Source organism: Micromys minutus, assembly GCF_963924665.1.
Source record: "Micromys minutus genome assembly, chromosome: 14".
Lineage (NCBI taxonomy): Eukaryota > Metazoa > Chordata > Mammalia > Rodentia > Muridae > Micromys > Micromys minutus.
This window is the reverse complement of record NC_137983.1, coordinates 32,487,206-32,505,318: the sequence shown is the minus strand read 5'-3', so window position 1 is coordinate 32,505,318 and position 18,113 is coordinate 32,487,206. Positions and strand designations below refer to the sequence as shown.

Here is an 18,113-nt window from a genome sequence, read left to right as displayed (position 1 = left end):
CATTTGGTCTCAGAGTCAATATTGTGAACATAGAGAAAATTGCACATTATGTCCTCCTTACTTTCCCTCCTTCCTCTATCCCATCCCTCTCTCCCTCTCTTCCTCCCTTCCTCACAAACCTTTCTCTTACCAAAGAAAGTGTGTACCAAACCAGATGTTACTATTTCACAACTGTTTGCTGGCAAATAGCCTAGAGGATCAGACAGAGATAAATGTGCAAACAAACATTTGACACCATTCAGATCTTTCTGAACATTAAATAGAGTCAAGGAATAGATGACATTCAAACTGAAATCATTCTCTTGTATTTTACTTAGAGTTAACTTTTGAAAACCATGGCTGGCTATAAGTATCCAATTTTGTTTTAAATGTTTGGATTGGTGTATAAAAATTATTGGGCACGAAATAAGGAAGGTTATCACTGTTTTCCAAAAAGATACTTTCAATGGATACTGATTTACTTTTGAAGTTGATAAAGAATGCTATTCTCAAGGGATTATAGAAATAGGCTGTTAATTATAGTAACAACTTTTTTGTCCCTTTTTCAAACAGGATCAGTTCTTATAGAGTATAACAGAAAGGAGAAGAAATGAAACAGAATAAGGAATCCTAATTAGCTTGTGTTTATATTTGCTCTGGTATATTAGGCCAACACTTAATATACATATAAACATATAGGCATCTGTACACACAACATACTTGTCTAATTTATTCTAGATGCAAGCGAGCAGAATTTCAGAACAGATAAAACTGTTTGCTAATCTCTTGGTAAGTGAATTAATCTTATGGGTAACTCATTTTCAGATTCTTAGTTCCACTAGATATGAATTTGAGAAAAAAATATATGGTGAACAATTTGATCAAGTATACATATTAAACTTAATTTTGCCAAAACACATATATTCACAGAAGTGGTGTTTATCAGATAACTTGTTATTGGAAAGGTCTCTATTCAAGGCTAATATCACCATAAACTTGTTGTTGTTCGTTTTGTTTTTTAAGGAAGATAAAGGAAATGACAGCACCTGAACTCTGACCCTCTTGGTTTAACTATCACATTTAATTATGGTTACACAGTAGCACCAAAATCAGGACAAAAATACAAGAATTACAAGAGAGATTTTAAATGATATGGGCTCGTAGCATGCTTTGTACTGCCTAATTTCTGAGAAACAAATTCCAACTCCAAAATTTTGCTTTGTTTACACCCAAAAGAAATAGACCCCACCCAAACTAAACAAAAGATACAAGAGACTGATTTTTTGAATAGATATGTTATCTACAGTTCATAGGAAGGAGTCCTTTTAAATAGAAAATTGTTGATTTTTTTTTTTACATAAAGCAAGATAGAGTACAAAAGCACAGCTTTTGTAATTTTGGTAATTTTGCAATTGTACAAACGTATTGCATAGTATGTGTACGAAAATAGTTCCATTTTCATATATCTATATATACAAGAAAACATTTACATGAAAGATACAAAACAAAATAAATTAATAATGGACCTGATTTAAAGAATTGTATAAATAAAGAAACAAACTCCAAATTATGTCTCCATTTTTAGTAAATATCCTTGCACATCTTTAACCCTGTTTGACTTTTATTTATAAATATTCAAATAAATAAAATATTAAAACTGGAAACCCAGGAAGAATCACAGTTCATTGTACTGCACATCCATTTATGTTTGTCTTTATGATCCCAAAGACTGACTCACATCAATTAACACTTAAAAAATAGCCCTCTAGTTCTAGAAGTATTTCATATTAACTATATTTCCAGAGATATATTTGGCAAGCAATGAAAATTTAAACCCAACTAGGTAATTTCATCCTGAGGCCATTTTGGGTGGAGTCTTTATTTCCTCATTTAAAGAATACAGAGGCATTCATTACCTATGTATAAAAATATGCAGAGCATACTACTGAAGTGTTCATCCTACAACTAAAGCAGTAACTAATGGCTGCAGCTCTTATTCCTGCCAGATGCATGTTTACTTCCTTGTGTCATGATCATTACCCCTACTTATTTTAATAAATTAGTAAAAGCAATAGTGGTCTAGAGCTACGTACAATAGAAATCCTGATCTTTGGTCTTTGACATTTCAGTGACTACTTGACTGCAGTTTAAAGCAATATCTACAAAAGTGTTCAATGAGATCATTCATTAATTTATAATTGGGGGAAAACATGATATTGTTTTTCTTTTTGATGATGATATTCTGCAATAACCATTTCTATTATATATACTAATGTATGCAGAAAATGAATTGATGAAAATCTAAGAAGAGTTACATGAGCAATTCTAATTAGGCTGAACTTATAGACAGTTAAAGTAACCATTTCTCAAATGCATAAAACTCCAAACTGAGTTTGGTGTTAGAGGTTGTATATAGAGAATTAGACCATTAGATACTTTCTATTATAATTAAATGTGACATTGGCATTGGATGCTATGAACTATAATGGTAACAGCATCAGATCTTTTCCTGCCTATTGCTTCCTTACAAAGAGATACTATGTTTGCAAAGGTGAAATTAATTAGAGATCTTACTATATCGACGGTGTGTTTGGAAAATGAGGCACTGTTGAATAAAGACATTAAGATGATAGAATATGAAGCAATTTAATAGGTACAAAATTTCAGTACTTGGCCATATAGATGTAAATACACCTTTTCCAAGTGCCCATGGTTTTAGTTTGATGAATGTCAATAATAATAGAACACTAAACAGGATGTAACTTACATTGGGGAGGTGCTACTTAAAGCCCTAAAACAGTTTGTTAGATGATTGCTACGAACATTCTTCCTTTATTTAATAGTATTCATATTGCTAACAACTTTAACCAAATCTGATTTCCTCAAAAGGAACTGATATTCAATTGGTAAGTATGAATCCAGGAATATGGAGAAAAAGAATAAGATGCTGAAAGGTTGTTTTTTTTTTTTTTTTTTTTTTTTTTGAGATTGATTAAGAGCTCTTTAAAGAATAAACCATCAGAAACTCTAGGTTGGCAGAGTTTCCTGGATTCAGTTAAGATCATTAAATGTCTTCTTAAAAAAATCAATAAAACTAAGAGATGAACATAACCAAAGAGAAATAATTAGGTTAATATACTTTTCTCACAGAGACTGCAGCCAATGTGATTGGATATTTCTAAAGAGAGTTTAATGCATTACATATAACCAGACACCAACTCAGAACCCCAACACATATTTTCAGAGATTTATGGTACTACTTTTTAAGATTTCCAAATGTTATTTTTTAAACGTAGAGAAATGATTGTATTTTATATTGTGAAAATTATGTTTCATAATACTACTAAGTCCAGTGATAAGTGCTGGAGATACTGAGTAAATGGATCATGAAGTATTGAAAGTGTATTTTGGTAGGTTTTGAGTGTGTTTGGATTGTTCTTGTATGCTTTAAAATTTAATCATTCAAGTGTTAGGAACTTAAAATAATAATGCATGCTCTTCAAGCCCCAGAATGAACTTAAATGTTCATTTAAAATGCATCTGAATTTGGATCCACATTGTGGATCATAATTGAAATGCCAGCAACTTGCCCACTTTAATTTTTCCATTTCTGTTCTGTGCAGGATCTAAACAAGAGGACAAACAACCTGCTCAGCAGAGCCCATTACATCACAACTAAAAGTAATGGCTATTCAGTGGGATTGCAAGAAAATTTAAATAAGATGTAGTGTGTGTGTATGTGTGTGTGTGTGCATGTGTGTGTGTGCAGGTGTTCAAGTGCACACAAGCATGCTTCTGTGTTCATTCTGATCTGTAGAGCTGCATTTGAAAAGCATTGGATAAATCCTTTCTTCACATTCTGGACCTCCTTATCATCCAACAAACAATGATTTTCTATTAGGAAATCAGACTTCAAGGTCAGTCTTCTAAGCCTTCAATAGAAGGCTAAACTATGATTTTCACTGTGCCAAAAGAATCTTAAGGCAGTCAAACAATCAATTAAAGCCATTCCTGTACATTGTCCATTCTTTTCTAATAGGAATTTGAACATTCTTAATCTTTTGAGATTGTATGAGTCTCTTGTGTCTGGATTTCTTAGAATATCTTCAGCTTGAAAGTTTGCCAGCCATGCCCCTTAATTTGTTCATGTGGCATTTATTCTCTAGCTATGGATTGATTGATTGATTGATACAGTATCCTTCTGTATAGTCCTAGATATACAGACCACACTGGCCTCAAACACACAAATTCTCCTGTCTCTACCTCTCAGGTGTTGAAACTAAAGGTGTAAGCATATATCTATAATTCCCAGTCTATAATTTGTCCCCCCCCCCTTTTTTTCTCACCACCCTTCATTCTTGGCATGTTGGCCTGTGCATATACATTGAGCCTTCTCTTTTCATTCATGCTTCACAGGATGTTGGTTTTCATATTTTTCTTGTAAAGGTTATAACTTTTCTTCAAATTAAAGCTTGGCGACATTGTCAGATTGCTGAACTTGACTTAATCGATTAGTTAAACACTTTAAAAACAGAGAGGATTACAAATCACAAGAATTAACACCCTTTGATTAGGAAATTCTCTAATTGCTTTAATTTACCATGGCTAAAACCTTGGTATGTCCCAAATTAATCCAGACTGTCTTCTTTAACCTAACACAGTGATTAAACACTCACAACTCTCAAATTTCATGCCTTACATACTGCATGACTCTTTTGCAAACTTTATATAGTAAATTTTATTAGAAATGAATTAGGCTCTCTCTTATAACTTTTCAAGTAATTATATATCTCCAGTTTTACTTTGATATTAATTTACAGATTTATAAACTAACCCCATAGCACAAATCCAATACTATTTTTAAAATGATCAGAGTAAAATACCTCCCAGAGCTATCTGCATAATTTGGAATCAGCTCAGTTATACGGAGCTTTCTCTGCTCCCAGAAACACTAGGAATCCACAGGAGATTGATAGCTTTGGCCAATAGGTCACTTTACCTGTCGTATTATCCAGTTTTCTCCTTTTCACTAACCAAACTGCTTCAACAAATTTCCATAGTTTGCTTTACTCTCAGCTATAGAGGACAGACTTTCACTGATTCTGCAGTCACAGAAATGTGACGTCCATACTCCTGTTAATGGTGGACACAGGTGCAAGAAGGGGATGATGGGAAAACGTAAGGACTTACCTTAGAGTCATCAAATCACCTTCAGAGACTAGGAAACCTAAAATACAAGTTTACATTCTCCTATTCTGTTGGTTGCAGGGAACTGAGGTTACGAGGACTGTGAAGGACAAGCTCTTATACTCTGGTATCATCTCTTAGGAACTCATTTATCAAAACGAACTGTGGAGGATAAAGAGAGCTGTGGTTCATGATGTTAGGGTAGTGTAACAGTCTGATAGAAGTGGCTAAATGCTAACAGTCAAATGGATATGTGACTAGATTCCACAACAGAGAAAGCAGATGTCCAACACCCCCTTCTGAGCATTTGTCGTTTTTTACCATGTTCTTTTCTGGAATTTATAATTAAATTGTAACCTTCTTAAATATTAAGTGCAAATCACAAGACAGATCCTACATTTGAAGGTGATGTCCCTGTGGAAACGGAATCAATTCTCAGCCTTATGTGTCACCTTAGCATTTTAATTAAAGGCTGGTTTAACCTTTGCACTTAAAATCAAGTTCGATGTAAATTGTGCAAACAAAAGAGTGTTATTAAAAATCTAAGGGTAAAGGACACCATGTGAATTAAAAAAAAATAACATATGGATTCCCACCAGAAGTATATCCCTCCTGTCTTATATTGGAACAGTTATAAATGTTTTGTTAAAAGCAAATGTGTCACATGCAATAACCACATAAATACTATATAAGGCCATCCAGAGGTAACAAATGAGAGTATGATGGGTTTTTTTTGTTGTTGTTGTTCATTTTGTAAAGATTATATTGCTGAGAGCTTTCAAAATTATCTAATGTACAAAATTCTGGACTTAGTAGACAAAGAGTACCAACACATCGAATTGAAAGAAACAAAACAACTCAGGGAGAGATTCTGTCTCGTCATTTCATTTAGTTAAAAATCACGTATTGAATTTAATTTTTTAGTAAAGCAAGCATTACACAATGCTTTCAAAATTTTAAAATTTGGGGATAAAAGTTTACGTCCAAAAAAAGATGAATGGAAAATTGTGCTTTCGGACTGCAGAAATAGTCTTCTGACGGGGTTAAACGTTTCATGACGCCAGTGGATTTGGGAATTTCATCTGGGTAGTTAATGCATTCGTGCGCAGTTCGCAGCCAGGTTCTGCAAAAATCTGTGTGCTTCACTCCACGTAGCAAAGGCACCTTAATTATCTCCCTTTCGAGCAAAGGTCACGATCCAGGTTTCCTGCTGAAAACATTTTTCCTATGGCCGAGTCAGTCACACTATTTGTGTTGAGTATGGTGAATCAGGACAGGTGAAGGCCAATCCCGGCGGACACTGGAACAGTTTGCTCTGTGGTCCACCTGAAGACGCTCTGGACTGATCACTAGGGAAACCGAGCAAAACTGTGAAGCAGACGGACGGGAACAAAAGGCTATTCTGGTGTGAGGAGAAATCAGTCGCTTCAACTCCACAAGCAAATGCTGCTACTGGACTGACAGGTGGAGCCTACCCCAGCTGGAGAAAGGTAGAGTTTGCCATTGGGACAGACGCACAGTTCATACACTGTCTGTCGAGAATTTGAGGAGCTGGCTGATGGAGACAAGGAACCGATTGGTAGATTTCCCAGCCTGATTGAGTCTGCATTTAGAAAAATCTAGGAAGAAAAATAAAAAGAAACAAAAAGAAACAAAAACAAAAAAGTCATTTCATTTCAGCCTGGTACCTTCCACGAAGCATTGCATGACCAAGGAGACTTGGTGATCGTGATGTTTTGAACAGATTACAAGCCTGTGCTCTGTCCACAGGCTCTACTGCTGTCTTCCAATTTAAGGAGTGGAGTTCTGAGAACGACACCCCAGCATGAAATGTAGTACCGAATAATCTGCTCGAGGAGCTCCGTTACTACAAAAACAGCCCCAGTAATAACCATGGCGTACACAGAGGAAACAAACAGCAGTGGTCGGGGCTTTCTATTAAACTCCTTAGTTATGTCTGAAGACTGTATAGAAAAAGAACACTGGCTGGGTTGGCCTTACTGAAGAGGTGGGTATTCATTAAAGACATACTCCACTGTTTGTTTTTCTTTTTTAATATTGGTGGAAGAATGAGTAAAATTATTTTTTAAAACATCCAGAAAAGTCTCACCGTTTAAAGAGCAGGTGACTTAGGAAATCATGACAAGGAATAGACAATTCTGCATTTCATTGTGCTTAAATTATCTAGTAAATGTTAGGTGGATTCCACAACCAATTTTGATAATCTTTCCATATGGGGAATTAATTCACTTAATAATTTCTAATACACTGATTCTTTATTCTATATTTCTCTACCATTCTCCGAGTGTGTGTGTGTGTGTGTGTGTGTGTGTGTGTGTGTGTAAACTGAACCGTATCACTCCTACGGTTCAAAGCTCTCTTGTTGCTCTTTCATTTCAAATGAAAACTTGTCCCAGATCACACATGTTGCATGGCATGCCTTAGTCCCCTAACACCATGAGCTGCAACGGGACTTGCTCATAGCTTGCACTGTAAACACAAGCTCAGAGCTGATTCTCTCGCTGTGGGATACTTGTTCCACATCTGAGTTGAAATATATATTAACTACATGCTTTGGTAGCATCTTCACTCCTGTAAAAGTGACACGTTTGCTAAGGAATCCATCCACGTTGGCTGCGGGAAAGAGAGATTTGCTTTCATCGAGATGAAGCATAAGGCAGGATGCTAGAGAAACTGAGGTATTTATGACCAACACCATATTCCTGAGCCTGTCCAGGCTGCAGCATGGATGGGCTTGCCCACCTCTCTCTCTTCTGCCAATGCAGTTACTGTGATGTTGTTCACTTTCCAACCTTTGAAATTGGTATGTCTGTTCTGTATTGCTCCATAGAGCCACATAATCCATCTGCTCTGAAACTCCATCCTGTGACTAGAATCACAGCCCAGAGCTTGGAACTCAGCACACCCTGTCTTTGCTAACAGGAATCCATGTATTTCATTCTTGCCTGCTGATATCAGTACTATTTGTCTCCTTGAAAATGTTAATCAATTTTTGGAATAAAAAGTATCCATTGGCAACATTCTAGCATGCTTGTTGTGGTGTGTTATGGCCCTGTGGGTGTGGTCATATCGTTAAAATTTTCATGCAAAATTATGACCCCTGTTTCCTTCCATGCCAAATTTTCAGTTTCTCATAGTATTTTGTCTAAAATGACAGAGATCATTCATAGTGCAACCTTGCATTTTCTGTACAATTCATCCTTCTTCATTGCAATTATTGCTCTGAATGCCTGATAAAGTAGTTTAGAATCTATCTAAAGGTAGGGACTTATGTTTTTGATAAGTGATCAGTTTGTCATTTTGAGGTGTTGTTCGTGTTGGGCAGAGAAATAAACAAAGAAAGCACTTAGGAAAAACATTTCTTTTCTTCTAAACTAATTTTAACCAGTATAAAAATGTAAATTAGTAGATTTTATTTAACTTTTTACATATGTATGTCCTGTGTAATATTTAAATTGGGTTAGTTGTGCTTAGCTATGCAGAGTATTCTTTTTTTTTTTATGGTGAAGACTTTCTAAATGTTGTCTTCATGCGTTCTGAAAAAAATACACACACATACACAGATAGATAGACAGACAGACAGACAGACAGACAGACAGACAGACAGAGAGATAGATAGATAGATAGAGTGTTTATAGTTGGGCACCAGCAGTCTTTCCAAAATTCTTGTTCTTTTCTGACTTTCACAGCACAAGCTGATTAACCTTTGGAAGAATTGGATTAAAGATCAAAAGAGACATGTAAAGAACTGCTTTCATTCTAATGTTTAAAGCTAATATTGACGAAAGAAGAATTTGGAGGTCTATTTAAAAGCGTCTTTGTAATGAGTACATTTTAAACAGTTTTAAAGAGGCATCAAGATCTCCAAAGCATGGAATTTCTCATGAAGCAGCCACACGTGTCTCCTGGAAGTTTATCAAGTGATGTACCTTGATAAAGCAGCACCTTCAGCAGTTGAGGGCCAACCCTGCCTGGAGACTCACCTCCCCTTCTGTGGACTGTAAGTGCAGCTCCTTCCTGCAGGTGGCCTTGAAGTCACCTGCAGCAGCGCTCACCTGGACCCCACGTGGAGCCTCCATTATCAAGGATCTGGTTGGTGATTCAAGCCTAAAGGGAAGCAAAATATTATTAATGAAAGAAAAATTTAGAAGGAACCGAGAAAAAAACATTAGTGAACCAGATTTAACTAACTATCTTTACATTTTCAGCATAAATCTATGTCTTTCCTTTTTGTTACCATGATTTCAAGCCCAGTTAAGCTGTAGGACAATCTTTTTTATTTTATTATCTATTTTTTGACTCATTATAAAGTCTTCATTTGTTCTTATAAATTATTTACTCTCTTGTATAATACTCTAATAACATTTCCTTAAGCTAGTTCATTCTATCATGCTCAAAAAGTAGGTCATCATGGGTTTACATGCTTAAATCTTTAATATATTATCAATATTCATGATGGGGTTTTAATAAATAAATTGGAATAATTTAACATGTACAGATATTTCAATAAGGAGTTTCAGCTTTTAGAATATAAAAATCTGAATGGAATTCATTACTATTGTGATTATTATTGCAACCTTCAAGAGGGCACCCTCAAAACTTTGTAAACTTTAAATTTTTCAAAATGTACATTGAAAATCTGGAAAATAACAGAAAACATCATATTTGACATGTTGAATGACGTTCATGACCTTCATTTCTCCATTGCAATGTTCTAAGACTAAATGACAGCCATTTGTGGAAGAAAATTAGCAGAGGAAAAGCCAAACAACAGCAGAATATAGTTATGAAATTCCAAGCAGGGGAACTGGTGGGCACCAGCTGGGTTAATTTTTTCTTTTGTTTTGTGTGTTTGTTTGTTTGTGTGTTTGTTTTTGTAGGCTTTTCTGTTGCTGATGGCGATGCCACATTTCTCTTCATCACAGGGCATTAGGAAAAGGCTTCTCTCCGTCTTCTCATCACCATGATCCAAAGTGACTTTTCCCCTCTGAAACAAGACCCAGAGCTGTTTGCAGAAATAACTTTATGAAACTTGTCTCTGAATGGCAAAGGATCAACAGAGAAACCACACTTACAGGCTTGAAGGTGCTATCCAAGAGGACATTTTACATTTAGAAGTGATCTCTACAATTGCAAATATTAGTCTTATTCTACATTATGAATGAAAATGACCTTGGGACTCTATCTCTACGACTGACTTGAGCACCTAAAGCTATAAGGCTTTTTAAAAATACCTGTCTATAAGCTATTCTTAAATTTTCTTGTTTGAATAAAAACAGACCAGGAAGTTTGAAAAAAAAAGTTCTCAGCATCTAGCTACTCAGTAGAACCTAATACTAATCTTTTTCATATATTATCAAAAATGTAAAATTTGAATTTTGAAGTAATATTTCATAATGCTTATAGACAATGTCACACTGCCTTTAGGAGGGTATCTGTGGCCAAGGCCCTTTTAGGTTTTGTAGGTTAACACTATCATTGTTGAAACCACTCAAGGCTGATATGACTGAGCCATTCTCATAGCAGTCTGATAAGAACATACTTAAAGATATCTTAATGTTATAAGACAGATTATCTCTCCAATATTCAATAGAAGTTAACATTGAACACATTTAAGTGTAAGGAAAACACAAACTAATTTTACCCTCAATCAACATGACTCAACTTATTTATGAATAGAAAAGTCAACCTTATTTCTCATACATCTGATAGCCAAATGTGCAAATAAGATTTAAGAAGGTTTCTGGGGCTAGTATCCAATTATAGCTCTGAATACCCAAGAAACAACTCACAGACCTTATGAAACTAAAAAAGGAGGAAGGCCAAAATGTGGATGCCTCAGTCCTCTTAAAAAATAAAGAAAAAGAAAGAAAATTGTATATTCATCATATATTATTGTGTAATAAATTTATGAGCTATAATATTTTATAAAATAAATAAATTAATAAAAAAGAAGTAAAAATGGAAAAAAATTAAGAACATTTTTATGCTGTGCTTGACATTTTGTAATAACATTTAAACACATTGAGAATTCTGAGTGCTTAAGATTTTCCACTTTGATCTCTATCAAATGATTAATCAGAAAATGATTGTAATATCTAGATTTATTTTATACATTGAATATACTCATGGCTTGAATGCCCTGAAGTACGATTAATTTAAGGATCCTCTGCCCAAAATATGTAAAGATGGGGGCTCAGAGATATCAGTCAGAGGCAACAACTCAGTTTCTTCTGCTCTGAGTTGACAGTATTTAATTTTTGAACCAAGCAAACACACATCTGTATTAAAGATTCAGTTCAGTCTGAACAACTTATTAGAATTTCCACGATAGTAGCCAGTAAGAATGTTATTGACCTAGAGTTGGATGACCTTGGGGTATCTTTAGCTCTCTCAGCAGCTAGTCACTATCAGTCTCTGTGTATTTCCTAATGTCATTGTTACTATCAGGTAAACAGTTTTGGAAGTGTCTTGTTTTCCAGCAACACTCAAAGTAAGACTGCCATGAGATAGCATCTCAAACCTATGACAGAAATTTCCCCATTTGATTCACCCACCAGGCTGAACGTTCAACTAGGAAATCTGACAGGTGCTTTGAATTTCTTTCATTCAGTGACAGTAATGACAGCAACAAAACTCCACAAACTCATTCCTACCTTCAAGTGTGGCATTTGGGTGGAGTTTGAGACCATCCTCACAGGCCATTGTCACTCATATTTAGATCTGAAATATCTTATTTTCTTTGGGGTGATGGATGAGTTTGTGTTGTTGCTATATGCTTCATGTAATGTGGCATGTGTCAGTGTGTGAACAGCAAGTCATAGGTTTACCTTTGTGCTTTCTTTCTCCCTCACTCTTCCTTTCTTCCTTTTGTCCCCCTCCTTATCTCCCTGTCTCTTTTGGTGTCTCCTCCCACCACGCTCTCAATGTGTGTCCATCCACCCCCTTCTCATTCTGTTTCTCTCTGTCTCTCTCTATTTCACTATCTTTGCATCTCTCCCCATGATCCTAGGACTTTTTGGCAATCTATTTGGTGAGCAGAATACAACCACAAATGACATAGAAACTGATACAAATCATTTGGATTTCCTGAATTTAAAGTCTTTTTGGAAAATGAAATAGAGTCATTTTGCTGTAGTGCAAATTACTTTGAACAAAAATAAAATAGCAACTCTAGGAAGGAAATAATCAATCCTTATTTATTTCTATCTGCTAAAGGCCGCTTGATTGATTCATAAAATAAGGAGCTACAGAGGGAGAGTGGTTAAAAAGTGTTCTGCATTCTGCTATTGAGGTCAAGGCTGAATGGTAGGATGCCTGATTTTATATGTCAGTAGTCTGGGGAAAAAATAGTTTGTGGGTATAAGCTTCAAAGAGAAAGAAACAAACAAACTAACAAAACAAAACAAAATATCAACCAAAAACAAAAGAAAAAGAAAAAGAGAAAAGAAAACAAAAAAAGAAACAAAAAACAAGAGAAATCAGTGGTGAATGAAGTCTGAGAGAAAATTCAGACCATTTTAACAGCCTTGGATCTATGAGGTTTCTGTTGACCAAATACCAACATGAAAGCTTTGTGGAGCAGTGACTCAAGTAGAGGGAAAAATGAAATTTACTGGGCTTAGTGCGAAGAAGATTAAATTTGTAAATTATGTTATATGAGATGATTTTCATTTTATCAGCCAGAATATTTTCCCCTGAAGACATGTAATTGCTAAATATTTGAATTCATGCATTACCTGGTATGATTAAATATTGATAAGTGGTAGAAATTTTACAGTACTTCCAAATTACTGAAGTTCCACAGTAATTAAAACTTTGAATTAAATAAGTCTCTGTTGTATGCTTTGCTAGTATCGATATAATTAAATTTAATAATTGTAAAAATTACAAGTGTTATTAAAATAGCATATTCTGTTTTGAATAGCAAGAAGTGTTTAAACAAGTAATCTATGCAAATAATTTCAAACTAATTACAAAAATAGAATTTATTTAAAGGGGATATATAATAAAATTTATAGACCAGTTTGGAATTTTTTACTCATATTTTTGATTTAATGTTAGAAACAATGGTTGGCATCTGACACATGTTACTTAATAAGCATGTGAAAACCAAACCAGTCTTAAGCATTTTGATAAGCTTTCCTGAATAACAATAAATACAGAAAAATCAACAAATTTCATAGGGAAAACTCATGTAATAACAAAATGACCTGACATATGGATGCAAAGCCTAAACAATTCAAATTACAACTGGCACTTTTGTGAGTAGGAAAATTTCATTTTGACATATAGAGATACAGATTTTCTGAGTTATCTCTCTTCAGTATTGGTTATTATGTACATGTCTCAAAGGCAAAAGTACTTTAACTGTGTGGAGTGACTCATTGTCTCTTGTCTATTGTGTTTAATAGAGGAATCAGTCCTCAGTTTTATCTACTGGGTACTGTCCTTCAGGTAAACCACAAGAAGATTAAGTTTTTCATATGTTGGCTATAGTTAGAACAGACATCACAACTGAGCTAAAGTTTCTTTACACTTTCAAAGAGTCTGCAAACTATGCTGTTGCACAAATAGATTTAGACAAAGTTTCCATGATTTGAAGTAGGAAGCATTTAACTATCCATGGCAGCCAGGCTGGAAGATGTGCAGTTATGCGTTCCATTCATTGTTTCAAAGTAATATTTCCAAGGCACTTCAAGGAGGTATGATATAAAAACAGGACAATAGAACAACAATTTTTATATTAAACAGGCTACTGCAATTTTTTTTGTCATGCCAATTACTCTCAAAGAGCCAAGCAGGAATTAAAGCATAAACTAGTGAAAATTAATTACACACACAAAAGTCCTATCAATATAATCAGAGAATTCACCACAGGAAGTTAAATAAGAAACTGTGAATTTTCTACTTCAAATATCAGTTGCTGTTAAATTCTCTAAGTTGATTATCCATCTACTTATAACTTAAAGCACTTTAAAAACAGAATGTTTTATTTCTGGCAATATGAAGTTAGATTCCCATTTCTTTCATAGTGGGTTAACCATATAATTAAAGTAATGTAATACAAAATAAGTTTTAATACTGGAATCATTACTCTATAGTTAAGCCATAATTATGATACAAATACTAAAGGCTAGAAGCTCAAATTATTCATATGTTAGCTGAAACACACATAAATTTTATGATTATTGGTTTAATTTCTCAGGATTATTATGCTAGGGTAAGCTATCTTGATAAAGAACAATGATAGAAAATTGAAAACCTGACACTACAAAGCTGCAGTAATCAAGAAAGGACAGCACAGCAATTGGTACAGTGAAACAAAACCAGTTTCCCAAACAGATTGTTTTAGTGTACAAACATTTGACCTTCAACAGGGCAAGGAAGTTTTCCAAAGAAGAAACCATTGTAATTATAGTAAATAATACTGGAATAACTGGATATCTGTATAACAGAATAAACTTCAGTCTCTACCACACACTACCATATAATAGTTGAAATCATAAGGCTTTTCAAATAAAATACCTTTATAGCTTGAGAGACTAAAACTCACAGACCACTGCGTGCCATAATTAATGTATAACTGTATATGTGATCAATATATTTACATTAAAATATACTTTCTAAATAACCTCCAATAAAATGAATACATAATAAACTAAGAAATAATATCCATAACATAATATCACAAATGCTACCAAAATAAATAAAAATTACCCTAATATTTACAGAATATGTGAACACTTAAGGAAAGATTCATGGTTATCAGATATGTGCATGAAAGTGAGTCATGTTGTTAGCCATTGGATAATAGGAAAACAGAAGAGAAATAAAGGACCAACATGTCTAAGATTGCTGGCATCATGTACTGGTGAGACTGGACAGCAACTGACTAAGGTTTTGAATGGGAAAACAATAAACATTGTGGAAAAAATTCTTAGGCATTTTGTCATAATGCCTAATAATCAGAAAAACCATACACATTAATAAAACATACATACATATATACCTTTATCAATATCTGGCTGTACTTAATAGTATTTTGCTACATAAGGCTCTCATATGATATAGTATTATCTTAAATCAAACCACAGAAAGGCTTTAAGTGTGAGTCTAAACATTCCAAGAAACCTAGTACAGAGCTCAGAACACATTAGTTATTAAATCTGCCAAATAAACTGTACAAATCACATTTTTCAAAGTAAATATTTATACATTATTGTATCCTACAAAGGCTTGTTCTTGAGAACAGCATCATGTCTGTGAACTTTCTTTATGCAGCTAACCTATTTGACTTGCCTGATTAGCTTGGCATCAGCCAAGAGTACTTTCTGTTGCCCTGGATTGAAAATTGACAGCAATATATGTCAAGGTCTCAGACTCTCCTCTTTAAATTTTAGTACACACATAAATAATTATGTAGACCAATTATCACTGCACCTTGATTCTGCTTCCATTTTGAAATTTAAAATAGTAACATTCATCGTAGGAGTAGTCATTTTATATCTGCAGTAGATAGTAAGCCAAGCCTATCCTATACAATATTTAAGTAATGGATGGTCAAAAGAGAAAAATCAGAAACAATATATACCACTTGTAATTTATGTCACACTTCTGTTTGTTTAAACATTTGCAGACCACTTAAAGCCATATGTGGACCTATTCCTACAGTGATAGCTTTTCATAGGATGATACAATATTCACATGCTTATTATAATGAAAGAACCAAGACTTAAAAACGAATGAATGAATCAATCCCTTCTAATACATGTATTTTATATTTATAATACATATATTATACACCTATGGTTGAATGTCAAAGTTCAATTAATTTAACACTTAAATAGAAAGAAAAACCATCTTCACCACATAGTACTAAGGATATGTGTTGACATGCATATGTTGTAAAATTGCTGAAGTCAGATTAAATATCCCTATGTTATAAAGCCTTCACTGTTTCTGCTTTATATCAATATGTCATTTCTTCTTGTTTTGAAATTATGATTATCTGTGATCTTGCTGCTTTCGAGTGAGATACCCAAGCGTGTCTTAACTATAATCCACCCTTCTCCCTCCTAATTAGTCTTTTATACCACTCAGCTTCAAACTTCTAGAAGTCAGCTGTATTTGTATTTCATTTGAAGGAGAATATGTATTTACTGTACATGGAAACTAAGACAAGTCTACAGCAATTGGCATTGATGATATCCATATGCATCCCGAGGAGACTAAATTTTTTACACAACATTAGTTTAGTTGCATTTTGTTAGAATCATTAAATCTGACAATTATCTATCACAGGATACCATAGGAGATGCATTACTGTCCATTAAAATACTAAGAATAAGCAGGGAATATATGGAACCTGTAAACCAGACATCTTATTGCTCTCTTATGTGGAGAACAATCATAGTTATCCCAAATATGTAATCCTAAATCGAGGGTGTGAAATGAGTGTGTGTGTATGCATTTGTGTGTGTGTGTGTGTGTGTGTGTGTTTGATTTATGTGTTAGTAGCACATATAGTATGCATGCACATGTATGTATGTACTCACACATACACATTTGTACACACATTTATGGAAGGCAATGATTATTGAGTGTTCTGCTCAACCACCTGTTATTTTACTCTTTTGATACAGACCCTCAAGACTAAAAGATTATTTTAAAAATGTGGCTCATACCTTGCTTTTAACACTACCAATCTATCCAGCTTAGAATGTGTACCTATTAATTTGCATAAATTTAAGAAGTAATCAAAGAAGAAAACTTCCTGGCAATATTCAATATATTATTAAATCTCTGCTTCTCAATTAGTCAGAAAAAGAGTCACAAAAACATTACCACAAGATTTTGAGATTCTGAACAGTTTTTATTGTAAAAGTGTTTGTCTTTGTATTAAAATTTTCAGCTCATTCTACACATGTGAGAGAAGGTACTCTCTCAAGAGGGTACTCTCTGCAAGCTACTGAAAGAGAAAACCTTGATATCACTCCAGCACAACCCTTCATTTTCAACCTTTCCTCTCTGCATGGCAGTGCAGAACTTATGGAAGTGGCCAGTGCATCTTTGGTTTAATTTGAAGCCTCTGCCTTGAAAGGTGCCCATAGCCTACCTTTCCAGTGCTGGAAGGGCAGGAATATGAGAATGGATAGTTCAGAGACCTAAGATAGAACCAAGCACAACAGGCAAAACATCAGTGGTATTCTGCTATACTCACAGATTTGCCCAATTCAAAACTGTACTCATAGTCTTGTCCAGTTTTCACTAGCAAGGCTTACTCTGCCAGCAAATGGTAGCATGTGCAGAGAACCATAGCCAGACACTATGCAGAAACGAAGAGCGAGTCTAAATTTGTGGTCTCCATTGTCTCCTTTCATTGGGGGTAGGGGGAAGAAAGACCATAGGAGTCAGAGGAAATGGAGTACACCAGGCAAACACGGTCCATCGAATCAGCTAAGCAGTGTGAATATGGACTCATGGAGAAGGAGGTGGCAAGCTTGAAGCCTGCATAGGTCTGCTTGAGGTTCTCTGCATGCTTGCTATGGCTGTTAGCTTGGTGATTTTATGAGAGTCGTAAGAGTAAGTGCAGGTGTATTTTCTGACTTTTGCCTCTCTTGAGACTATTTTTTTCCTTTTGGGTTGCCTTGTCCAGACTTCATATGAGGACTTTTTTTTCCACTAACTAAGCTGGTAGTCACTAACTCCAAGGATCTTTATAGAGTTTCTTGATTAGTTCTGTATGTTTCCCTTCCCAGTCATTCCTCCCCACAAAAGGTATTTAATCTCAAGTCCACGCTAAGAATTGGGTAAGGTATGGTATACACTCATTTTCTACAATGAACAGCCAATAAACAATGTGGATAAACATGGACCGCCTCTTTCATCTACCACTGACATGAGGAACGTGCAGATCCTTGCCT

General features: G+C 34.7%; 1 protein-coding gene across 2 annotated transcripts in view; it reads right to left on the bottom strand.

Annotated features, from left to right (window-relative positions):
• Positions 1–6,593: 6,593 nt before the first annotated feature.
• SGCZ (sarcoglycan zeta) overlaps positions 6,594–18,113 on the bottom strand; it is a gene marked incomplete at both ends in the record, with an annotated part of 369,456 nt that continues 357,936 nt past the window's right edge. For both annotated transcript variants that reach the window (XM_080928698.1, XM_080928699.1), the window contains 2 exons: positions 6,594–6,785; positions 9,171–9,294. In XM_080928698.1, coding sequence (XP_080784824.1) covers positions 6,594–6,785; positions 9,171–9,294 — 316 coding nt within the window. The remainder of the gene's footprint in view (positions 6,786–9,170; positions 9,295–18,113) is intronic.